Here is a 27401-nt window from a genome sequence, read left to right as displayed (position 1 = left end):
GAAAATCAATCTCGTTACAAACGCTTTGAACAGCTCAGAACGTCGGTGGAGAAAGGCATATAGTTCATCATAACATCATAAAATACATCATACACCCGCTATATTGCTAAATCTACCCGATTTTTCATATCAATAGAAAAATATATCGGGATAACCTGGCTTCTTCTGAGACTCCCTTGCGCGGTCAGTTAATGATATGCTAAAGCCTGCCGGCACATTGACGTGATTGGTTACAGGGTAGTTTGTGACGTAAGAAACACCAGCGATTTACACCAGTCACTGCAGTTTTAAAGAGAAAATACTCAGCAATGTGTTGACTGATGAATTTCCACATGGTTTGTCTTAAAGCACATTAAAAACACCACATAGACAAATAAACAACATTAAAAACTTAATTTCACCACAGGGGGACTTTAAACATATCCTTTTTAAAGACATTTAATTGCAGCTAAATGGCTAAATCATAACCGCATGGCCTGTGCGGTGAATGCTGATTGGTTTAGTAATGCTGACGACATCACATGAACGTGGGTGATGTTTGATGGGGCGCAGGCCGTGCATGCGAGCTGGTGGATGGTGATTGGTTGTTGTTGCAGTAATGGCGCCCTCTCCTGACAGGTAGAGCAACTGAAGGACGAGCTGGCTCAGAGTGAAGCCCAGGGCGAGGAGCTGAAAAAGCGGGCGGCTGAGCTGCAGCAAGAGGTCTCTGCCGTAAGACACCCAGAGAACCGGCTTAGAACACGCACAGCTCTGCTTCCCTCACCAGAGAGAACGTGTCGCCCATTCAAACCTCAGATAGGGTTCTGATTCTCGCTAACCTCAGAAAAGCTTTTGGATTATCGCAAAAAAAAAAAAAAGTTTATGATACTTACACATTATGTCCATCAAGATAATGTTTTAGAGAAATTCAGTTGCCAGAAGTAAAAAGCTAAAGGTAGACCATAAATGAAGTACACCACGGATGCACAGTTTCAACGTCGCCAGCACTCTTTCAGTTTTCCCAGAATGTTTGAGTTACAATAGTATTAAGTGCACAATTATAAACATAATGAGGCTGTAAAAGCGGACTGAGTTTACCTGTTCGGCGTGATGACGTCTAATCTCCCTGACTGCGTCTGTAGTCCCATTTAGCCACTTGTTAGCAACTGCCATTTTCAATCACGAGTGGGGTAAGTGTCTTGAGCTTGTGTTCACCACAGACCTTATTTCAGCCATTTAACCAAAATCCCATTCAAAAAAATCCATTGACTTAGACATGATGGAACCGGAAGTGCTAAAATGCGAAATTTTGGTATTGGACATTTTTTATTTATTTATTTATTTATTTATTTATTTATTTATTTATTTATTTCTCTGCAGCTTTAATTTATTTTTATTTTAGTAATTTTAGAACTTTTGTTCAAGTTAAACAGTTAGTTGCCAAAGGTAACATTTCTTTAATTAATTTAAATTTCAGCTTTATTTCATTTAGCAAAAACATTTTGTAATAGTTTGTTTAAAAATGACTATTGGCTATTGGTATCGGTCAAGTGTTCTGCATAAGTGCATCCCATAGGCTTTTTATACTGATTGACCATCCCAGTAATTTTTTCCATACTAAATTCAATTTGAATAGAACACGATATTCCACTGACTAAAGAATTCATGAGAAATGTGCTTCTGGACGCAAATACAAACAGTAGCATCATTTGACAGTATGATCAGTGTTGGGCGAAGGGAGGGAACGGTGGAAAAGGTTTAGGGCGGTGAAGGGAACTGTTGAAAAATATTAGCTTTTGAGTCTCGACTTCTTATCAGTGGCCGCCTGTGGTCATAATAGCAGGATGAGTGGGCGGCAGTGGTTCAGTTCCAAGGTTTCTCTGATCAGGAAAGCAGAGTCGCCCAGTGCTGTGCTGAGAGGTCGGATGCCACTCTAGACTCCCACGGTGCTTTTCACCCGACTCTCTTTCCCTCTTCACCTCTCCCTCTTGTTTGTAGCGCTGGTCGGAGTAGAGCTGAGAGCACTAATGTCCACGAGGCTTGAGTCTGTCTCTCTCTATCACTCTCTCTCGCCATCTCCTGTGCCTGCGCACGCCTTTTTTCACTAGGGTGACTGGCAGTCAATAGAGTTACAGCTTTAGGCCGTGCTAACCTGCTACAGCTGCCCCAGTGCATGCTGGGAATGTGTCAAGACTGTGATGTTTGTCTTTTACATTGCAGATGAACACTTGTCTGTTTTATAGTGTCTTAACTCTTTGTTTACTGTCTGTGTGTAAAAATGGATTTAAATTTGTACTTAATTCAGATGCTTGTGTATCTTGAGCATTTTGTTGATGATTTATTTTTGTGTGGAAAGCACCTGGCTGAGCATTATGTGATCATTTTCACCCCTTTTAAGCTCAATACATCTTCTCTTCAAAGGAATTGCTATTTGCTAAAACCTGGTAATGCTGTGCCTGTTTGAGGTGTCTAATTCAACAAGTTTTAATTGGTCTCGGATCAGGGTTCACACTTGGTATAAATCGAAATTTCCAATGATTGTTCTCATATCAGACCTGAGACTACAGATTTCATCCTGTATTGCTGCGTTTGCATCCGATGGAGGTGTTTTAGGGGAAATGTGTTTCACCAGAGCTTTACGGTCTGGTTTGAAGCAGTTTTCTGCAGAGTTTTCCACACATTCAGACTGAGTGTTTGTCTTGCACAGATTGACCAGGTGAAGCAGGATTTGTCCCGGAAGGACACTGAACTCTTGGGCCTGCAGACTAAACTGGAGACGCTCACCAATCAGTTTTCTGACAGCAAACAGCACATTGATGTACTCAAAGAGTCTCTCACTGCTAAAGAGCAGCGCGCTGCCATCCTGCAGACTGAGGTAAGAGTTGCTTTATGGCAATGAATTGGCATTGTATAGCATGGTTGGATAAAAGTAATCTAGAATTTACAAAGATGGGAATTTCTTTAAGTTCTTGATGGATTATTTTTCTACCAAACTGTCTTTCAAGAAAGAAGTTTTGTTGGAAAATGATGCCATACTGAGATTTATAATGTTTTCCCTACCCTTTCTGACTTTTGCTTCCAAGTCATTGTCACAATTCTAGTTATCCAGCTAGATAACTTTATTATCTTATCCAAGATAACTACTGTAATTGATATCAGGATCAGGGGATTTTTTTAAATGTATGTTTTCCATACTTTTATGTACACATTTGTTAAAAAAAAAAAAAAAAAAAAAATCATGGAAATTATAGTGAATATCAGTTTTTCTTGTTCAAGCTACTACAATGTTCAATTTCTGAGTGAATTGCAACGATGGTCAAACATGATAAAGTGGGCTGAATCATTCATTAGCAAATCGATCTAAATATAAATTATTTTTAAAACTTATACAAAAAGATGGGAAGAAAATGCAAGAACAATTTAAATCGGCATAATTCTTAGCAGCAGTGTTGTGTACATCCAGTGTAATGCATTACAAGTAACGCAAGTAACGTAACGAGATTACTTTATCCAAGTACTTGTAAAGTAATTTAAAATTTACAATGAAATATCTGATGTATATGATGTATCTGATTAATATCTGATTAACCAGTGTCTTTGCTGCTGACTTTTGTTGATCCAAATTAACCATACTAAGAAGCAAAAATGACTTCAGATGTTTAGCTTGCTTCTCCTACGTCTTTTTCTTCTGTAATCCAGAATGGCAGCTTAGCTTAAAGGTTTGTTTGAGCTGCGCCCTCTACTGTTCCCTAAGGGCTTATTCGTTTAACTTTTGGTGTGAAAGTGTCTTTACATTTGCCAAAAATTTTACTTTTTTTTTTTTTGTTATTAAAAAAACCAAACAAGCATAAAAAGTAATTGGTTACTTTTTTTAGGGAGTAACACAATATTTGTGATGCATTACTTCTAAAAGTAATTTTCCTCAATGCTGTGTACATCACAAAACAAATCAAATGTTTGCATAAAAGGCATAAAACATGTATATGATCAACAAGCGTACCAGTTAATGAACTAGCAATACTAAAAATACCAAACTACTATAGATTTATAAAATAATTACAATACAATAATATATTTAATAAATTACATTTTATGTATATTACACTCTGAACATAAAGCTTTTTAAAATCCCCTGTAAAGTAATAATGTTTCTTTTTGTCTTTTTTGATGATGGAAACCAATTGTATTTCCTGCAGTTTTCCTGTCTGACCGTCAGGGGGCACTGTTGTATCAAACATGTAGTTAGGCAGTTGAGATGTTGCTGGGGCATGAATGGCTTCTTTGTGTGTGCTTTTAATTCTGTAGTTAGTCTATCATCACACTTTTTATCATAATCCAGTGTTACCAGTGCCAGCATGTGATTCATGGAGTTTAGCTGACGGTTAATGTGCCCTAACTGGCCAAGTATTAGACTGTTCCTGCACATTGTCATGAATAATGGTGCTTTAATGTACATTTAGTGTCAGGTCATGCATCTGTATGAATTTTGTGCCTGTGTGCATTTCAGGTCGATGCTCTGCGTTTACGTCTGGAAGAGAAGGAGACCACGCTTAATAAAAAGAGCAAGCAGATTCAGGAAATGTCAGAGGAGAAGGGAACGCTCAACGGAGAAATTCACGACCTCAAAGACATGCTTGACGTCAAGGAACGCAAGGTCAACGTGCTGCAGAAGAAGGTAAAGGCCGTGGCGCAGCAGTTCTCAAAACAACAGTTGTACATCAAAACCGTACCGAAATTGTTTATTATACTTAAAATTGGATGGTTTCAAGCTTTTGGCAGTAAATGAAACTTTGTGTTCGACACATACCTTTTCAGGGATCCCAGCAGAAGCATTGCGGTAGCGTATGCATTCGTCAACATCGGCGCGCCCTTCAAACGCATGTAATTCCTCCTCCTGAACATAGATGGCACTGTTAGGCCACGTTTAATGAGTTCTGGCGAAATGCACGAAACCAGCCTCACCAAATATCCCTCTGTGTAAATTTATGATTTCTAAAAGTAGGGAAAAGTTGTGTTTGTGATGGCGACGGAGTCTCCTGTTCTCAGAAATGACACACACAGGCCGTTAACCTCAGGCTAACAGCGGGCGCCAGGGTTTATATGTCTGTTCTGCATCTTTCATATCCATGCAACAGCTGTTTGCTTCTACCTCGAACGCATGTTGGATACACAGGAAGCCGTAGCTTTCGCCGTTACCGCCGACATCGCTTTTCATCGTCAGTATTTAGGGTGCAGCTTTGAACTTCATTCCACAATATACAAACTTTGACAGAAATCGGCACACAAGTCAAAGCTATCACTGACATGTTTCGAGCTTGTCATGCCGTACTCTTTGAGGCTGTCAGAGGATGTTTCCATGGTGACCCGGCTGGCCGTGGCTGGTCCTCCCATGAGGCAATGCTTCGGCGGTCACATCCGACTATCAGTTTCAGTTCTTCTGCGCTGAGATCATAGGCTGTGCAAACAAGCCCCCCGTCCGCTGCCTCATTAATCTTGACTTAGGGATAGTCTGAGTGCACACAACCCACCGTGAGCTCACCTTTATTGGGAAAACAGGAAGTTGTGCATCTCTCTAATGGACATTCCAGGGATAATGTTGCAAATCATGCTCCTAAGATCGCTGTAACTTGTGTCATATGTTATTTTACGACTAAGTTTCCCAAAAAAAGCAAATGGATCATTTGCTATAAAGTAGAACTGAAGTATGTTTGCTTGAATGGCTAATAGCTGTACCCCTTTGAATTCACTCATCGTTTACAGGAAGTGGCTTTTGATGGATAATCGCTATCCTGGAAGACCTTTTAAGATTGTAAATTTTTTTTTTTTTTTTTTTTTTTTTTTTTTTTTTTTTCAAATTCAGACCTTTAGGATATCGCTTTAATGGCAAATGCTTGCTTTTTCCCCCAAGATTCTTTATTAATTATTGTCCAGTATCCAAAGTTGTGAATATCATCAATAGTTTTCAAGCAAATTTTAGTAAAAATAAGAGAGCTCTATTTACATCACTTATAAACAGCGTAAAATCATGCTTGCGTACTTGCTGTTTTGGGAAAAAGCCCAGGTTTTATTTGAGAGTGTCTCTAATATAAAGACCTGACACTTTCTCATCATTGTCTGATCTTTCTCGTAATCGCTTTGTTTCTATTTTGGCTGTTTTCGTTTCCTTTTCGTCTCAACCGCTTTGCTTCTCTTCACAGTTTGAGTCTGAAAGCCTCTCAGAGTCATCGGGGGCACAATGAACTTTTTTTTGGAGCCAAGTGCTCTCCCAAGCCACAGAAAGAGAAACATTTAGTTTCCATTATAGTGCCTGAGCCGTTCTGTATTGCCCCAGAGTTGTTCCTAATGGCCATAACACATTGAGACAGTGCTATGAAGGTATGCATGGGGCTGCTCAACAGGACACCATTCAACACACGGGTCAAACACGAGAAAATGAGAGACTGTAGGAAGCAGTATTACATCCAGCTAGGAAAAACTAGCACATACGCATCATTTCACATTTTTAGAAACCTTCTGTCCTGTTAAAGGGGATATTTCAAGTTTGTCGCACACATCCTGAAGAGTGAAGCCAAAATATTTTGATTGGCCCTCTGGTGGCTGGCTGCAGTATAGATCATAAACCCCGCCCTCTCCGTGTAAACGAATGGGACGCGAACCAAACTAAAAAAAATCTGATTACTCTTCAATAAAGACGTTTCTGTCGTTTTTAGGTAGTTTTTATCACGTTGACTTATGTTTAAGTGTTTGTTTTTCCAATAAGTTTGGTTTTAGTTAGTTATTTGATGCTATAAAAATGGGGTGTATCCATGGCTTGACATTAACACCCACTAACTGCCAGCAGTGGCATGTAACGCAGTCACTCCTACTACCCACTGTGGCAGGTTGAATTTTATAAATAATATATACATTTTTCAATTGTAGTGTTAAAAAGACATCTGAAATAATAAACTAAGTGCAATGTAGTGTCAAAAATATTGAATTTTCGCTACATATCGATACTGAAATATCTGAAATGCTCTACTCATTTTCGGCAGAATAGATGCACGATACCAGCTGTGCTTTCTCACTCTCATCTCTCTGACAGCTAGTTGACACACAAACCCGCCTCTCTTCACTCACTTGTTTCATTTGCTCCAGATGATTATTGTTAATGTTACAGGGTTTGAATTTCGGCGTGGGATTGCACCGAATTTCATTCCTGCAGATTTTGTGCTCATGCCCAAAGTGTGCACACATAAAGCCACCTCTCAGTACTAAATTGAGTACTTTTTTGCTGATTATTGCACTTAAACAGTCAAATACACACAAAATAGTGTAATAATGCCGGTCTTGGCGAGTATTCATGTAAACAGTCGGTTATGTTATAAATCAATGTAAAGAGTTGAGAAAGAAGATGCATATTTAACAGTATGATGGATCCGTGTGTCAGGTCTTGGAGTGAAGGCAGCCTAATATACCTGCTGCCAAATTATGAGATAATATTAACACAGCTCCACATCAGGATCACTACTGCGCAGACTTAAGCTCCAAGTGATGTAATCATTTCTGGGAATTTTTTTTTTTTTCTCAGTGGAAGTCGTTTATCTTTTTTTTTTTTTTTTTTTTTTGGGGACATATCATGAACAATATCATTGCATAGTTTACTTTTATAATGGTGACTAAACTTCCTCAGTTCACCAAGTTTATGGAAATGTAGTTGAAAAGCAGGTGATACAGAAATAATCATGATTTTGGCATCTCAACCATCAGCTCATTAACATAAGACTGCCTACATTTACATAAGAATGCATGTTCATTATTTAGAAACTTGACCCGCCCTGATGAATGATGTGTGCACTGTTTAGGGAAGCGTTAGCCAATCATACCAAAGCTCATTTGCATGTAGAATTCTGTGAGATTAAGTCGCAAAAAAGCCTGTTACATTTCGAATGTTAGTGAGAGTGGAAAATATAATGTAAAAAAATAAAACTGTTGATGTTAAAAACATTACAAGTAGACTTTAGGGAAAAATAAAATACTAAAAAGTGTAGAATATGTTCCCTAAAAAAGCTACACCATTTAGTTTTTTCAAACAACACATAGCACTGTTACAATTACGTGTACGAAAATGAGCTTTCCTAGACTGAGTGTGTCTGTGTATATAAGTGAGTAAATGAATAGATACACAATGTCTTGTGATGTATGCATTCGTTCTCAGAGGAGGCCTAGCCTGGGCTCGTTTCTTTTTTCTCGCACTCTCCTTTAATGTCTCGACATCATTTTTTTCTCCCTCTCTGAGCTGTTTGGCTTTGTAATTGTTTTCCCAGCGGCTCTGGTTCAAGTGTGGAGCTCTCTGCCTTCTCAGTGGCACCGTTTGCGGATGTGAGCGAGTGCACGCTGAACAGAGCAAAACACCTCTTTCAGCAGCAGCCGAGAGTTTCGGGCCACTCTTTTCTCTCTTTGTTTATATTCGATGTTTTGTGTTTAACTGAACACTTACCCTTTAACAGCCTGGAAAATAACGATAATTTAATTTGCAACTGTCAGATAAGGTGGCAGACAGATCCGCAGTGGAAGCGGCCGAACTAAATATTGAAAACAGCGGTTTGGATAGGAATTCTTTCGCAAGTTCACGGCAGGACAGGCTGCAGAAAATAACATTTGTTAATGCGAGGAGGGCGGAATACAAGACACAGTTCAGCAGAACTCGCTCAAGTATGTAAACTCGAGTCGAACGTCTTGATGGAGAACAGCTCTGTTTGGCATGAGAGGGTCGTCAGAGACACTTTGTCTTGTGGATGAACATGGGCAGCGCTAGGGGTGGGCTTCTGGGATGTTTTTTACCATAAACTTTCCATGTCTGGAGATTTGTATCATTATTAAATCCATTTAGGATTGCAATTAAGAAAAATAGGATTGAGATTATCGGCATATTACATCTTAGTTTGAAACAATAAATCCTGTTCTGCAGAAAACACCAAAGAAACTAAACCTGTTTGTTGATTTTGTGGTCAGAGTTTCGCTCCATTCGGATGTAATAAACACCCAATATTCAGCGTTGCTCAAGGAATTTGTTGGCAAGCTTTGAAACACAATCCAGGACATTTGAGGTTCTTGCAAAACACTTTTATTAAGAAACATGAAACATGTCATGAACCTCACAAACTTTAGCAATTCCAGCAACAATTTTTCTCTTAGAAGTATTCAGCCTGCTAACTTTTGAACAAACATGACACCTTGATGACATAAAACTTTCATCAAAGTACAGTGGACTGCACTACCGTTCAAAAGAAATGAATGCTTTTATTCAGCAAGAATGCATTAAATTGATCAAAGTGACTGTTTTCAACATTTATAATAATTTGAGCAGCAAATCAGCATATTAGAATGATTTATGAAGGATCATGTGACACTGAAGAATGGAGTAATGATGCTGAAAATGTAAAATATATTAAAAATATATAAAAATAGAAAACGCATTGTAATATTTCACAATGTTACAGTTTTTAATGTATTTTTTGCAGCATTGGTGATTTACTTAAACCCTTTATATGCATTATAAAAGTGTTTTTAATGCATTAATTATGCCCCGTAATGCAGTTTTAATGGTCTCATTTAAAATTAACTCATTATAATACTTATCTATTAATTGAACAAACCCTTAGAAAGTATAATGCATTAAAACACGACAAACAATTAGTTTCAGATGTAACAAAAACTGTAAAAAAGAATTGTTGGTTTAACTTAAAGTTACCTGGTCGCCTTAAAATGTTGAGTTTGTGAAATTAAAAATTTGAGTTAATACAATACAAGCGATTGATTTAATCAACAGAAACTCAAAATATTATGTTATCTGAACAACATTAATTATCTAAGTTGATTTGACAAAAGAAAAATGTTGTGACAAATCATGAAGATTTTTTTTTTTTTTTACAGTGAAGGAATCTGCAAATATTATAATGTATTTTATTTTAAAATCCATAGAGCGTTCTTTGATCGGCTGAGACTTAGTTTAGAGGGACATTTTTCATTTTCGCTCCAGTAATACTGAGAATTTTACTTCATTAACAATGACTCACCACACGAGTAACGTTTCAACATGTATTATCAAGTGTATCATATTCCAGTATTTCATCGAAGGATGTCCCCATGCACATTCAAAGAGGGTTTGGCGTAAACCCTGAACATTCACTAACCCCTGAACCTCCCCAGTGGATGAAGAACTTCCAATTTGCTACACTTTTTAAGGCTGGTTCAGAACGCAGAACATTTGTGTGCTTTTTTTCCCCCCTTCTTTTCGACGGCTAAGGGGTTGAAGAAGGCTAACAGGCTTAGCACCACAAGGAAAGCCTCTTAAACAGAGCGTGTCGGGTCTGAGTTGTGATCTTCTCGCTGAGAAAGAGCCTCTTACATTGTTTGTTACCATCCTTCAGTTGAGCGAGAGAGAGAAAGACACCGGCACACAGACAGAGAGCATGGAGCTTTAAGAGGGCACATGCTAATAAGTGCCTTGTGTTAAAATAATGATAAACCCCACATCAAAAGGGCAAGAGTCTTAAGCCCCTAACAGTCTGATAGAGAGCGAGAGAAAGATCCTCTCTGCTTTCCACTTAATTGGGGGAAAGAAGTTCTACAGAAGTTTCTAATTAATCGACACTTCCTCCTCCTCCTCCACCCCCCCCCTTCTCTCATCCCGTTTCTCAGACTTTTCAGTTTCAAAGTCCTTTATTAACATGCTTGTTTTATACATTATAAAAATGCAAATAAAACATAACTGAAAATGAAATAAAATTAATACCAGTACTGTACTTTGAAATTTGATTGAATGTATTTTGTTATTGCAATAATGGGCCTTATTTTTTATTAAATCTATAAATTTTATATTTTGTATTTATTATGTGTAATTTAATTATGCATTTAAATGAATTAATATTGTACAAAATACAAATAAAGATGTTTTTAAAGTATTCTTTCATGCTCACCAAAGCTGCATTTATTTAATCAAAAATGCAGTGAAACATTTTTTTTTGTGAAATATTATTGCCATTTAAAATAATAATTTTCTATTTGAATATATTTTAAAATGTAATTTATTCCTGTGATGCCAAAACTGAATTTTCAGCATCATTACTCCAGTCTTCAGTGTCACATGATCCTTCAGATCTTATCATTTTAATATTTATTATATATATATATATTTTTTTTTTGTGGAAACAGTGAGACATTTTTTAAGATTTTTTTTAATAAATAGAAAGTTCAAAAGAATAGCATTTGAAATAGAAATATTTTGTAACATTATAAATGTCTTTGTCACTTTTGATCAATTTCTTGTTCACTTCCTAAATAAAGGTATTAATTTCTGTTCAATCAATCAATCAATCAATCAATCAATCAATCAATCAATCAATCAATCAATCAATCAATCAATCAATCAATCAATCAATCAATCAATCAATCAATCAATCAATCAATCCTGTCCAGAAACTTTTGAATGGCATTGTTCATGTCTAGTAAAAACAAACAATCCAGGTAACAGTAATTGCTATAAACATAATAATTATTTTGAATAATAATTTACTTTTTTCCTTTTGGTTTTAGCTTTGATATTTGAAGCAGTAGTGCTTCTATAAAGAGAAAAAAGTGCTTCTATAAACTGAAAAGATTTTAGCATACTAATAGTGTACTAGCAGTGCAACAGTAAAACTCTCTGATAAATTACTGTACGTCTCTAAATTCATGCCCTTTAAAGAGCTTCAACTACAACCAGTAAAGCTCCGACCAGCTTGAGCATGTGCATAATTCCACATATATGTGTCCGTTGCAATTTACTATTTAAACCTAATGAGACGCAGTTACACGCTGGCATTTTCCTCTTGCTGTCACTTTGTATCAAACCAGTGCAACTGAAGTCATGTGATCTATAACTAGTCGGCACAGACCTGGCACATCGACTAGTGGCAGTACTAATCGACTAGTTCAGTGCCACCCCTAACATATGGTGATCAAAGCCGGAATATGAATTTTGACAATTTTGAAAAATTAAGGAAAATCTATTTCTGTGTGTGGGAGTTTGAAGACACAAAGACTGGCGTCATGCCACTTACCTGTCAGGTCTCACCCACTCAGGTGCCAAACTCCTGACACACATTTGCATTACTGAGCAGCGTGTGTGTTCGACACCACCCATTCCGTTTCAACAAACCTCTCATAAATGACATTCACGTGTATGTCGCGAAATAGATCCTGACAGGTGGATCAAGAACCCAACGCAAATTGGTTACTTGTTTATTTTTTAAAAATAAATAAATGAGCTTAAATATGATTTGAGCAAAAAGAGTGCTACTAGAAATCTAGGAAACTGTGAAAAGGGTCAGTTAAGCTGAAAAAAAAAAAATAGTGTTGGATTTACTTTGAAATAGTTTATTTTTGAATTGCTATTAAAGGGGTCATCGATTAACGGTTATTGATATAGGTCAACATTTTCATATCGGTGCATCCCTACAGATGTGTGTTCAGTTTCTGACATGCTTCACATGCTTGAGTATGCTGACAACAGGACAAATGGAAGAATGAAAGATTGTTAGCTTTGACGCGTCCAGTTTAAAAACCACGTTTTTTGTTTTGTAAATGAAGCACAGTGTGATCTAGAGTTTGCCATGAAACTTTTATTGAAAGATGAAGCAGCCAACTGTATTAGATCTGGCAGCAGCTGCATCACAAACATAAGTAAATGATTTCATAATGCTCTGCATTTGCCTGTAAATGACAGTTTTATATGGATGATGTTTTCAGAACACTTACTCGCATGCAAAAGCGAGTGGGCGTTGATACCGTTTCTTATGCAATGACTCTAGCCAATCATAACAGTGGCCATTTACTGACAAGCCTTAGGGCTCGTTCACACAGAACACATTTTTGTGTCTAAAAAAAAAGAGCAAGGAATGGTTTTTAAAAAAGCGCAGCGTCAAAAGTGAGGGTTACTACTGTAAACAGAAGCTCTCAACGATTGCCCCGCCTCCAAGTTCTTCAGCTTGGTCCACTGTTTTGGAATTGACATTGATGAGTGGTGCTGCATGTAAAAGTTGAAATTCTTTGACATGGCGTCTTGTGCGAGACGCAAGTTTTAACGGTAATACACATCCGTCTAGCGTGTTCACATTGAAAAACAATGGAAAAGTAGCGCATTGGAATAGAAAAACGGCCACTTAAAGGAGGGTCAGTATGACGGTGGAAAATTGTGGAAAAATTTATCTGAAAGCGATTCCAACTATATCGTTTCTCTGTGACGTTATCATTACAGTTGTGGTATTGTGGCATGTATACAGTTTTGTGCTCATTATGCAGAAATATTCGACCTCGGAACAGTGTGACCAATCAGAATCAAGTATTCCAGAGAGCCGTGTAATAATAAGCACAAAAAAATGTATTGCAAACACTTTCTCTTATACATAGTCGCTTCTTAACGCCCATCTGCCGAAAGTCTGCAGAAAAGATCTCCCCTCCCGTCGCTCCACTCTGTGGGTTTGACATGTTGTTTTGTTCGGCTTGCACATTGCATACAATTCTGATGCAACCCGCTGTAAACGCTCAAATCTTTTCACTCTGTGCGTGTGTGTGCCCGCGCATGTTGTCTTGTTGTGTGTCGTGTGCCTCACTGTCTGTTTCCAGAGCTCACACCACACTGACAAGCAGCAGATCACTAAGTGAAACAAAACACTCTTTAATAATTCAGACACCCCCCCTCCCTCTCACTCTCCCTCTCTCTCACACACACACACACACACACACACACACACACACACACACACACACACACACACACACACACAAATCCTTTTAAGTCTCCATGCGTTTGGATCTCTGTGACGGGAGGCTGCTCTTTTTGTCTTGTCTTTTATCCGCTCACACACTCTCGGATGAAACCAGAAACGAGGAAGAGAAGCTGTGTGTGTGTGTGTGTGCCCATCTACAGTGCATTCAGACCGTTCTTCTCTCCGTTTTAGTTAGCAGGTCATCCAATTCCGGATTAAACCTGCTCCCAGAATCCCAACATGGACTTTCTCTCCTTTAATAGGCTCCTATTTGAATGTAATCATCATTTGGCTTGACATGGATCCCCCCTAATCTAGATCTTCCCTCCATGAGGAAGATGAAGGCATTTTTCCTCCATTAGCCTGAGACAGGATTGCAGTTTTCTACTCAATGCTCTGATTGTTTTCCAAAATATAATTGCAGTTATCATATGACTCTGCACATGCATAATATGAGCGCTATGAAATATTCATGAGCGTATAGTGTGCGCCGGCCAGTGCTGTACGGGGTAACCCAAGACTCTGGGGGGTGTTGGGTAATGGGGCAGATGAGCGTAATCAGGTTGTGTTACACCGCAGACAATATTAAAGGGAAGAGACTTCTGAAGTGTGTGTGATGGGTTCAGACATTTGAATGTGTGTGTCGTCGGACAGGTGGAGCTGTCAGGTGTGTGTTTGATTAATGAGGGGCTGGAGATGTTTAATCGTGCGTATTGGACATGCATGTGCACACACTTCTCCTGTTATGTCTTCCACAAAAAAATCTGCCACAGTTCCACTTGACTTTACAAATCAGCACGACCTATTTTTTTTCCCCACTCAACTTTTCGCTTAAAACTATCTGAGACTAACCCCGACATCTGTCCAAACATGTCTGAAATTATTTAAAACAACACACCCTGCCGTACTTTTTATTATTCGAGCAACAACTGTAGTTTTTTTTGAACCAGGGCAAATTCATTATAGGGTTTCTTCTCACTTTTCTCCTCTGCCTACATTTGTTATCCTTGTAATCGCTTTTGCCAAAACATTCACCCTTTTAATTAAATTCATAAGTCGACACAGCTTTATCTCTCTCAGTGGTCTGGTTTGAAAAACCAGATTACGCTGCTGTCACAGTTTTCTCTTGCCCCTTTCCGGGAACTGAATAAAAAAAGGGTTCTGCTTCTAAATCATTAAGGCACTTAGAGACTAGAAATTGCGCAAAACCAAACTACTAAGGGAGAAAAGATGTGAGAGATTTTTGGTATGTTATGTGATTTATAGGAACGTTATTTATTAATAATAATTAAACACGCACACGCACACTGGGTAGTAACTGATTACATGTAATCTGTATTATGTAATCAGATTCCAAAAATTAATTACTATTATACAAATATAGATTATATTATGTTTTAAAGGATTGGTTCACTTTCCTGATAATTTACTCACCCCCATGTCATCCAAGATGTTTTTGTCTTTCTTTCTTCAGTCGAAAAGAAATTCAGGTTTTTAGGAAAACATTCCAGGATTTTTCTCCATATAGTGGACTTCAGTGGATACCAATGGGATGAAGATCCAAATGTCAGTTTCAGTGCAGCTTTAAAGAGCTCTACATGATCCCAGACGAGAAATAAGAGTCTTATCTAGCTAAACATTCAGTCATTTTCCAAAAAAATAAAAATACGATATACTTTTTAACCAAAAATGCTCATCTTGCACTGCTCTGATGTATTTTTACATCAATATGGTACAAGATTATCCTATTGAAATCATTGTGATAAATGAGTTAGGTCGAAGTAATCTGAAAGTAATCTAAAAGTAATCCAATTATATTACTTTAAATGTGTAATGTAATGGATTACGTTAGCGTTAACTACAATTTTTGTCATCTAACAATATGTGACTACAATGTATAAGTAATCTACCTTATATGTAGATATTGTATGTGTGTGTTATTAATTATTGAATTAAAGGGATAGTTCACCCAAAAATGAAAATTTGATGTTTATCTGCTTACCCCCAGGGCATCCAAGATGTAGGTGACTTTGTTTCTTCAGTAGAACACAAATTATGATTTTTAACTCCAACCGTTGCCATCTGTCAGTCTTATAATGTGTGTCAATGGGAACTACATCTCCATCCATCTGTTGTCAGAGCACGATCAGACCTTACTAAGCAAGTTCTGAACGCAGTTGGACATAGTAGTGTATTAGAGGTAAAAAATGATAAAAATACTGTTCGGTTTCTCACACAAATCACACAGATCGTTTAGTTTCTTAGGACATCAATGTGTCGTCATGAGCCGCAGGGTTTAATTTGGATTCGTCTGTGCATGTTTATTGACTCTTATAAATTGTGTTACCATTGACACGAATTATAAGACTGACAGATGGCAACAGTTGGAGTTAAAAATCATCATTTGTGTTCTACTGAAGAAACAAAGTCATCTACATCTTGGATGCCCTGGGGGTAAGCAGATAAACAACAAATTTTCATTTTTGGGTGAACTATCCCTTTAAGAATAATGATTTTTACAATAATATAATAATATAAGATTTTTAATATTATAAATAAATTATTTGAATGTAAATATATATATATATTTTTTGAGATATATCTCTCATTCTCATTGGCTGTGAGGCTGCAGCCATAGCAAGAAACCTTATGTTGCCAATATTTCAGAATATTTGGGTATACGTCTTAAATCAATTACGTTCATATCGAGGACCATATATTTTCTCTTCATCTTGTTCAGCCCAAGAACTTTTAATCTAAACACTCGAGGTAGGCCTGCTGATAAAATGTGTTTTCACAGAGAGCGGCTCTATCAACAGCAGGTTGTTTCAAAGCAGCTAAAAGAAACAAAAACGGCAACTATTTATCAAATCCGTCAGCGTTTAATTGAATGTGAAACGGTGGACAGGAACAGTCAGTCTTTTCATTGAGCTGTCGGGACATGATGAATGGAGCGAAACGTGGAAATGCCCATCTCTCCCATGTCATTCATCAGCTCCGGCGTCACGCACACGCCAGCCGCGCACGCAGATAAGGAAAGTTTATGAAGAGAATTAGTTCTGAATATGCTTCTAATGAGGTCATTATTTATTTTCAGCGGAACGGTGAAAAAAATAGATTGTTTTTAACCGGTCTGTCCCTTCCCCCCCGTTCCTAATGTTGCATATGGAATGCTGTAAGTGAAAGTGCTGAAAATAAAATGAAAAATGGCTTCACTTAGTCTACTCTGAGCTTAAGTGTGAGTAAATGTTGTTTATTGTGCTTTAATAGATATGTCTTCATCTGGATCAGTTCGATGTCGTAAAACTGTCTCTCTCTTTGTGCAGATTGAGAACCTGCAGGAGCAGCTGAGGGATAAGGAGAAGCAGATGACCAGTCTAAAGGAGCGCGTCAAATCCCTGCAGGCAGACACTTCAAACACGGACACGGCCCTCACCACGCTGGAGGAGGCCCTGGCTGAGAAGGTGGACACCCACAAGCACAGATTCGTTTACAGCAACCTAAATCCATCAATGTCCTGTTGTTCCCTGTCAGTTTTAGGGTTGTCATACCAAAATTTAGTTCGACATGATTCTCACCCATGTTGTGTTTGAAGCGACTGTCTGTCAGTTATACACTGCCTAATTGGATTGATGTTACAGATTCTTTTAAAATGTGTTATTCATTACTTTTTTATTTATCTTTAATTTTAGTATTAACCGGAACCAAACTGCTGGTCCGACCAAAAATGTTGATTTTGACGATGGAGTGAATAATTATTGTAGCTATAATAATAATAATGATAATAACTAAATAATAATAAAAACAATATAAAATAATAAATTAATATAAATTATAAATGTTTTATTATTATTAATCATATTTAATATGAATGTCTAATACTACTAGTAAATATATAAATATTACATTGTTATTATTATTATTATTATTATTATTACAATTCATAATAAAGTTTAATATGAAAATATGATCTAATACTAATAGTAAATTGTATAATCTGTATAATTGTATAAATGTAATATGTATAATCTAATACTATTAGTAAATATTACAGACTGACATATTCATATTAAATAATATGAATAGTTGTAGTACTACTAATAATAATAATACAAATTATGATAATAGTAAATACAAATAAAAATATAAATAATAAATAAAATTAAGAGCATTTATAACAATAACATTTATTATTATTTAATATATGTAATCTAATACTATTATCTAAATATATAAATATTACAGTAAGTAATTATTATTAATGTTGTTGTTGTTCAATATCAATGTGTAATCTAATTTTATTAGTAAACATTATATAAATGTTAAATTAAGTTGTTTATTATTTTTTATTAACAGTATTAATATGTTCTAGTAGTAGTTTAACTACAATTAATAAATAACATTAATTCATATGTAATATCAGGGTTCCCACTCATCCTGGAAAACCTTGAAAACCTGGAAAATTAATGACAAATTTCCCAGTCCTGGAAAACGCATGGAAATTAGAGGAAATGTAAAATGTCCTGGAAAATCTTGTTGTTGTCCTGGAAAATTATTTTTTAAAAAGTTCTGTGGTTTTTCTTTAGCCGAGAACAGAGTTTATCACAGGCCCGATTACCATTAGTTGCAGAAAGTGCAGGAGTACCGAGTTTTGACACATGGGAGAAGTATTTTCAATGATGATGTTTAGTCTTGTGTTACCACTTGCAGCAGTTGGCTAATGTTATTAACTGCTCAAATGTATGCAGCGAATATTAACTGGTAAGCAGCTACCTAATTCAGTAACTTGCTAACTGCACTGCGTGCATAGTTATTATTCAAGTTGACTTTCTGATCTTTTTTTTTTACAAATTCCAAACCACATCAATCTTAACAACTACTGTTAATTTTTTTATTTAATCATTCATGTGATACTTAATTGTTCATGAAGGCTGGAAGCAAAAAATGCCTTTTCAGGTGTGCATAATTATTAAGCAGGTTTTTTTTTTTTTATTTACAGATAAAATGAGCCAAAACGGATGCAAAATACTAGAAATTGAGGTTAAGGCATGACCATTGGACAGCAAAACACTCATTGGGTCAGCAGGGTCAGACAAAAACAAGTGGAGAAGAAAAGACACATATTAATTGCAAAAGAATTAAAAATTAAGGTGAAGAATTAAGTGTGAAACCATCAGAAACCCTTTAGTCTCCAGCTATACCATTTTCCAGAACTGCAACCTACCTGGAGTCTCCAGAAGTGCAAGGTGTCAGGATTTTAGAAACTTAGGTTAGCTAAACAATCCTAAAAAATGACCTTCACTTAATTAGAATCACATACCGAATTGTAATAAAATACATGGCTGATATATAGGCTTTATAGACAGACAGATTGAGATTGACTCCTGAAGGACCAGCACCACATCCTCTTGTACCACTGTTTGAAGAATTTATCTTCCAGAATCTGGCAGTAAAGTGTGGGAGTTCATTTTTAGTCCATCTCCTATCCTGAAAAGTCCATCTTGCAGAGATAATGATCTTCCAAAACATACTGCCAGATTCTGAAATATAAATTCAAACAGTGGTACAAGAGGATGTGGTGCTGGTCCTTCAAGAGTCACTCTCAATCTGTCTGTCTATAAAGTCTATACAAAAATCAGATTTCATGACTTTATAACATACAATTGCGAGTTGCATTTGCGATTATCGAATCACAATTATGTAAATTTACAATTGCGAGATGATAAAAAAAGTTTGAATAGCGAGATAAAAAGATGCAAAGTTGCTATTTCCTTTTTAAAATTTTTTATTCTGTGACGGAAACAAGCTTCCATGGTCATAGTGTATGATTAAGAGCTCATATTAAAAAAAACTGATTTTATAAGTCATGGCAATAAACTGTAAGTCTTTTAAAGACTTAGAGAGCATTATATGACTTTAGGGCGTGATCCTTGTCTTTTATTCCTGCTGTATGTCATGGAAAAATCCTGGAAAATGATCACTGAAAAAGAGTGGGAACCCTGAATACAGTTTATTATTATTATATATTATTGCATTATTGTATTTAGTTTAATACCATTTATTATTAGTAATAGTAGTAGTAGTAGTAGTTCTAATTTAAGTAATTTCATTTTAATTAATATTTAAATTTAATTCATTTTAATTAAATTAAATTTTACAAATGGACTTTTTTATATTATTTAAACATTATAGTTGTTTATTGTTAGAATTAATATTAACTACACTTGTGGATGGTAGTAGCATGTGTTCTCTCCTTCAGAGACATGAGTTCACAGGTGACATATAGATTGCAGCTGCAGCAGAAGGTGTGTGTGTGAGACAGCGGTGAAGATTGCTCTGTCACACACCCTTATGTAAGCCCTCAGTCATTCTCACACTACGATTGACCTCCCAGCAAGCGTACGGATCCACGGGTCAATCCCCGTCACTTCTCATCAACTCACATCGCATGTGTGATCGTCTCCGCCAACACCTCCTCGTAGTTCTCTGAATGTTTCAGGTCACGAACATCCAGATGACGCAGTTCTCTGAATCAACATATCCCCCACACCCACCCCCTGAACTCCATCTCATTAATATGAATGAAGTAACCCCGGTGGTTATTAGCATTGTCTTATGTGTCTGCAGTTTGGCGACGATCCGCTGTTCTGCGTTTCCCCACTTCATCTCGCTCACATACCCTCACGCGCCGAGGTTTGGGCCTCCCGTTCCTCGCAGCCGTGGGCCGGAAATTAACTTTGTCAGCCATCTGCATATTGAAAAGGAGAGCTCTGGCTCGTTTAGTACTCGAACACAGGCGTACACGTATGCACTTTTGCGCAAACCGTTTCTGTCCTTCCCACATGCAGTTTTCCATTTCACACGCCTCGGATGCACATTCTGAACCCCGGTTGCATCTGGTGCTCAGCATCACAGGGAGAGTTAGCTGGCACAGCGATGAGCGGTCATGCTTAATGTCACAGCTCAGCGAGGATCGGCCAGGAACGTCGGCTCGGGAGAGTGAAATACAGCCTTTGCGGTGAGAAATGCAGCGCAGGCCTTAAAAAGAGCTGTGTTATTATTGTCCGGTTCGGCCGCTCGGTGTGTGAGTTTTGGCCGGCGTGGGTGTGAAAGTGCTGGAGGCTGATGCTCTCCATGATTCCAGCCGTCCTCTTTCACAGGCCATCGACTGCGAATGCGAGGCTGCGCCAAAACACTCTTTCCTCAGACCTCTTATTGTCTCACATTATTGCTCTGTGTGTCTCTTTTTCCTCTCTCAGAATTATTAAAGGTGCTTTTTTTTTTGCGACGTTATTAAAGTGCGCGTACTGTACAGCATAGTAGCCGCTCACATCAGGTCTGACTCATTTCTACTAAAGTTACTTCCATTTTTTTTTTTTTTTTTTTAAAGAAGACGCAGCCAAATCCTCCAACACCTGGCCAAAGTTGACACATGTGTGAGATTAATGGATCGTACACCGAATGTGTTCATTCAGATATGTTCCACTAGCCGTGCAGAGTTACGCTTAAGTTGGGAATTAAGGAATTGGTGTGTCTGCGCTTTCTAAATTTTGACAGGTGTTGGCCCAACTCTTGTTTTTGGGTAAATATTACACCCCTTACATAAAACTGAATGCACATAACCACAAAATCATTTCCTTTTCCTCATGTGCCACTTTTTTCTTTAATCATTTAAAAAGAAAAAATGAATAGAAAATGTAATATTATAGTGTTCAACCTTCCATAATACAGAAGTCCAACAAGTAAAGTGAAATCTTAAAGGCACAGTATTTATTTATTTACTTACTTACTTATTTACTTACTATTACAATTATATTAATTTTAATATAACTTTTCTAATAATAATAATATAATAATAATAATAGCTTATTACAGTACATTCAAGTTTATTTATTTATATTTAAATTATATTAAATTATTTTTAATTTAACTTTTTAAATATTAATATAACTATAATAATAATAGTAGTTTATTGCGCTAGATTCATATTTATTTAGTATTAAAATTATATTAAATGAATTTTAATGTAACTTTTTAATAATAATAATAATAATAATAATAATGCAGTTTATTGCACTAGATTCATGTTTATTTATTTAAAATAAAGTTTAATACATTTAATATTTTAGTTTTTAATAACGATGACTGTAATGATAATAATAATAATTAATAGTATAGTAGTAATAATATTTATATGCTAGATTAATGCCTTATTATGATTATTATTATTATTAGTAGTAGTAGTTTAGTATTATTGATATTTTTAATAATTATAACAATGATAATAGTATTCTTTTATTTAATATCAATGTATGACCTAATACTATTAGAAAATATATTTATATATATAAATAATAGTTTATATATATACTGTATATATAATAGTTTATATATACTGGACTGTACATACAGTCCAGTCCAGTCCAAAAGTTTGGAACCACTAAGATTTTTAATGTTTTTAAAAGAAGTTTCGTCTGCTCACCAAGGCTACATTTATTTAATTAAAAATACAGTAAAAACAGTAATATTGTGAAATATTATTACAATTTAAAATAACTGTGTACTATTTAAATATATTTGACAAAGTAATTTATTCCTGTGATGCAAAGCTGAATTTTCATCATCATTACTCCAGTCTTCAGTGTCACATGATCCTTCAGAAATCATTCTAATATGCTGATCTGCTGCTCAAGAAACATTTATGATTATTTTCAATGTTGAAAACAGTTGTGTACTTTTTTTTTCCCCTTGATGAATAGAAAGTTCAAAAGAACAGCATTTATCTGAAATACAAAGCTTCTGTAGCATTATACACTACCGTTCAAAAGTTTGGGGTCAGTAAGAATTTTTATTTTAATTTTTTTTTCAAATTAAAGAAATGAATACTTTTATTCAGCAAGGATGCATTAAATCAATCAAAAGTGGCAGTAAAGACATTTATAATGTTAAAAAAGATTAGATTTCAGATAAACACTGTTCTTTTGAACTTTCTATTCATCAAATAATCCTGAAAAAAAATATTGTACACAAATATTTTGTACAATTGTACACATTAAATGTTTCTTGAGCAGCAAATCAGCATATTAGAATGATTTCTGAAGGATCATGTGACACTGAAGACTGGAGTAATGATGCTGAAAATTCAGCTTTGCATCACAGGAATAAATTACTTTGTCAAATATATTTAAATAGTACACAGTTATTTTAAATTGTAATAATATTTCACAATATTACTGTTTTTACTGTATTTGTAATTAGATAAATGTAGCCTTGGTGAGCAGACGAAACTTCTTTTAAAAACATTAAAAATCTTAGTGGTTCCAAACTTTTGGACTGTACTGTATGTATGTATGTATATATATATATATATATATATATATATATATATATATATATATATATATATATATATATATATATATATATATATATATATATATATATATATATATATATATATATATATATATATATTTCAAATTTACCAAAACCTAACACACACTAATGCCTATTCATAGTGAAAACAATTTTTTATATTTGTATATATATATATATATATATATATATATATATATATATATATATATATATATATATATATATATATATATATATATATATATATATATATATATATATATATATATATATATATATATATATATATATATATATATATATATATATATATGTATGTATATGTATGTATGTATATGTATGTATGTATATATATATATATATATATATATATATATATATATATGTATGTATATATATATATATATATATATATATATATATGTATATGTATATATATATGTATATGTATATATATATGTATATATATAATATTATTATTGATTTCACTATGAATAGGCATTAGTGTGTGTTAGGTTTTGGTAAATTTGAAATATATATATATATATATATATATATATATATATATATATATATATATATATATATATATATTTCAAATTTACCAAAACCTAACACACACTAATGCCTATTCATAGTGAAAACAATTTTTTATATTTGTATATATGTGTATATATATATATATATATATATATATATATATATATATATATATATATATATATATATATATATATATATATATATATATATATATATATATATATATATATATATATATATATATATATATATATATTATTGATTTCACTATGAATAGGCATTAGTGTGTGTTAGGTTTTGGTAAATTTGAAGGGTCTGTTATAAATTACTCATGTCATTTCAAATCTTTATAGTGTTATTTTTTCCCCCCGTGGATCACAAAGGGGAATTTTTGAAGGATCTTCAGTCAACTCTTATCCAACAGTTCACAGTTACCATAAAAAAAAAAGATGTTTACGCCTTATTCCAAGTCTTCTAAAGCCGTATGATAGCTTCGCATGAGAAACAGGGCGAAATAAGTGAAATTTAACTGTTCACTGATGATCTTGCATCAACTGTCGGACGATTGTATGTCGTGCTCAATGGAAAGCTTACCTGCTTAATATCCTTCAAAACATCTAATTTTGTGTTCCACAGAAGAAAGTCACATGATTTTGTAGCAACATGAAGTTGAGTAAATTATTCATTTTTCGTCTGCTTCTACATCACACATTTAACATGTCCTCTCTTGTTTGTGATGTTTGTAGGAGCGTATTATTGAGCGTCTGAAGGAACAGAGGGATAGAGACGAGAGAGAGAAGAGCGAAGAACTGGACAGCAACAAGAAAGAGCTCAAAGAGCTGAAAGAGAAAGTCAGCTTACTGCAGGGAGACCTGTCTGATCGCGAGGTGAGCGCTTGTGTTTGTGTGAACTCACAAACTAATGCTTTATTAATGCCAGTATTGTATGAAGTTGCACATTTGATGTATTTTCACAATCTACAGTGTTTTTCTAATGATTACACCTGGTGGACAATGAAATGGGTGAAAAAAAACATATCTAGAGAGCAAAATGTTTTGATCTTGGACTCTTTTGACTTGAATCAGTAATCAATATCAGTGCCTTTGAAACTACCCAGAACACCCTATCAACAACATAGCAACAATAGATAATGTGTTGTGTTCTTTTAGAGAACCACCTCGTCTACAACATCATTTACTCTGTTTATGACCGTTTAACTACAATGTCATCTTGCAAACATACTTTGAGATTTGTGTAATCTGGTTGCATATTTGTGAACAGAAGTTTGGGTTTGCGGTGTAAACATGAATCGTGGCCTGTATGCTCAGCTAAAATCCACAACTAAATCCTAAACAAAATCAGGACAACTGTAATTAAACTCTTCCAATATGCAAACGCATCAATGTTGAACTATTGTTTTATTTTTCTGTGAAATATTTGCACATATTTGATGTCTCTGTATTATTCGTAACGTATTGTTCCAAATATAAGACAACCCCCCCCCCCCCCCCTTTTTCAACATGTACCTTTTGAAAAAAGGCTTTTTGAAGATCTTTTTATAAAGAAAATGCTTTTATTTGAAAATAATTTTCATATTGCGTATTTTTCATATTTTAATTATTGTATTGAACGTATGTTAAATACTGGTAAAATGTACCAATGATCACATTTAAAATTAAACACTTTTTGGGATACCATAAAAATAACCTGTAGCCCCTCTGAATTATATAATAATTAGGCTATCCATCTCATAGTGAAATCCATGTAGCGAACCAAAATTTCATTAACAGTAGAAGTGAAATCTTATTGTAGTTTTGGAATCTGGGTACCTTCTTACGTTTTAAAATCATGTATTGAATTGAATTGAATACTTCTCTACTATATAGTATGCGAAAAACACCAATAGAGTAGTATGTTCGAATACATAGTATTTGAAAAACAGTAGGCATAAAGTCCCTGGATGACCTACTACTTCCGGCGAGATTGTGAAGTGCGCATTCAATGGACACTTTACTATGCCATGAGGCCACAGCAGAGGACTTATGAATGGAAGTGCAGCGACGCTGGTAGGTCACATGATAATAACAACATGGCAAAAGTAGTAAGTCCGGATTTCATTCATACTACCCACATTCATACTATCTAGAACATACTTTTTTAACTGTGGCGAAGTTCAAATTCAAATGTAGTATCTACTCAGTACATGATTTCGGATGCACCGATTGTCTTATATTCAGAACAATGCGTAAATTAAATTTTGCGTTTGTAAAAGCAAGTAATGTTACAAGTTTTTGTTCTTTACAAGTAAACATTACCAACAAATAGGGCTGCAACGATTAATCGTGATTAATCGTTTGCAAAATAAAAGTCTGTGTTTACATAATATATATGTGTGTGTTCTGTGTATATGTGTAATAATTGTGTATATATAAATACACACACATACAGGTATACTGTTTAGAAATATATGCATGTATTATAAATATATATTTATATATATTTTATATTACATATAAACATAAATATTTTATATATAAATATAACATTTTTCTTAAATATATACATGAATGTGTGTGTATTTATATATACATAATTATTATACACAGAACACACACATATATATTACGTGTAAACGGAATTTTATTTTGCAAATGATTAATCGCGATTAATCATTGCAGCCTTACCAACAAACAACTCAGAGGTGATCGTTCACTTGACATCTTGTGCAATTTTGCATTCATAATGCTATGAGTTCAGATTGTGGTTTTGCATTCATAATGCAGTAATCCTCCATAATGCGCCAGGTGCGGATTACAGAGGTCGATCCCAGATCCCAGACTGCATTAGAAGCAACTTCCTTTAGATTGTGCTATTGGATAAGGTGCTCAGTCAGGCTTGATAGAGACAGACTGATTCCACAGACCATCCACACAACCCCAGAGGAGCTGTAGCAATGAGAACAGACATGCTGGACCCACAGCACTGTCAGTCCTGTGTGTGTGTGTGTGTGTGTGTGTGTGTGTGTGTGTGTGTGTGTGTGTGTGTGTGTGTGTGTGTGTGTGTGTGCTTTTGTTTATATTACATTGTGGGGACCAAATGTCCCCATGATGTAATATAAACCTGAGTTCACCTACATTGTGGGGACCAGCCAGCGGTCCCCACAATGTAAATGGGTTTATAAATCATATAGAATGAGTTTTTGTGAAAAAGTAAAAGTTTGCACAGTTTCCTGTGAGGGTTAGGTTTAGGGGTAGGGGCAGGGTAGGGGGATAGAATGTACAGTTTGTTCAGTGTAAAATGCATTGAAGTCTATGGAAAGTCCCCACAATTCACAAAAACAAACATGTGTGTGTGTGTGTGTGTGTGTGTACAACAAGAAGATAAATGGAGGATTCTAAATGTGAGGGAAAGGCCCCTCCCAGAGAGCAACTGCTCATTTCTCTTTCTGTCTTCAACTCTGCTCTGTTGTTCAGGTTTTTTTTTTTTTTGCCTTCTATCCTTTTTCTCTTTCTTCATTCCTTTTGCACTTTGTTGTATTTTGGCTAGTGTCTCTCCAATGGCCTTTACATCAGTATAAAAAAATGAAAGTTTGATAATCGTTTACTCATCCTTATGTCGTTCCAAACTTGTATGACGTTATTTCCTTTCATGGATCACAAAAAAAAAAAACTGTATTGGCCTCTAAAGCTTTCTGAAAATTCATAAAGGACA

General features: G+C 35.2%; 1 protein-coding gene across 7 annotated transcripts in view; it reads left to right on the top strand.

Moving 5' to 3' along the window:
* Positions 1-27401, top strand: part of erc1b (ELKS/RAB6-interacting/CAST family member 1b) — a 231700-nt gene that overhangs the window by 41802 nt on the left and 162497 nt on the right. For 3 of the 7 annotated variants that reach the window (XM_067391594.1, XM_067391592.1, XM_067391598.1), the window contains exons 6-10: positions 619-711; positions 2687-2854; positions 4487-4654; positions 17096-17233; positions 24437-24577. In XM_067391594.1, the coding sequence (XP_067247695.1) occupies positions 619-711; positions 2687-2854; positions 4487-4654; positions 17096-17233; positions 24437-24577 (708 nt within the window). The remainder of the gene's footprint in view (positions 1-618; positions 712-2686; positions 2855-4486; positions 4655-17095; positions 17234-24436; positions 24578-27401) is intronic. The other 4 variants (XM_067391595.1, XM_067391593.1, XM_067391597.1 and 1 more) reach the window with 2 other exon arrangements.

This window comes from Chanodichthys erythropterus, chromosome 8, assembly GCF_024489055.1.
Source record: "Chanodichthys erythropterus isolate Z2021 chromosome 8, ASM2448905v1, whole genome shotgun sequence".
NCBI lineage: Eukaryota > Metazoa > Chordata > Actinopteri > Cypriniformes > Xenocyprididae > Chanodichthys > Chanodichthys erythropterus.
Note: the sequence above shows the minus strand (reverse complement) of the source record. Positions and strands in the feature narration are given on the sequence as shown.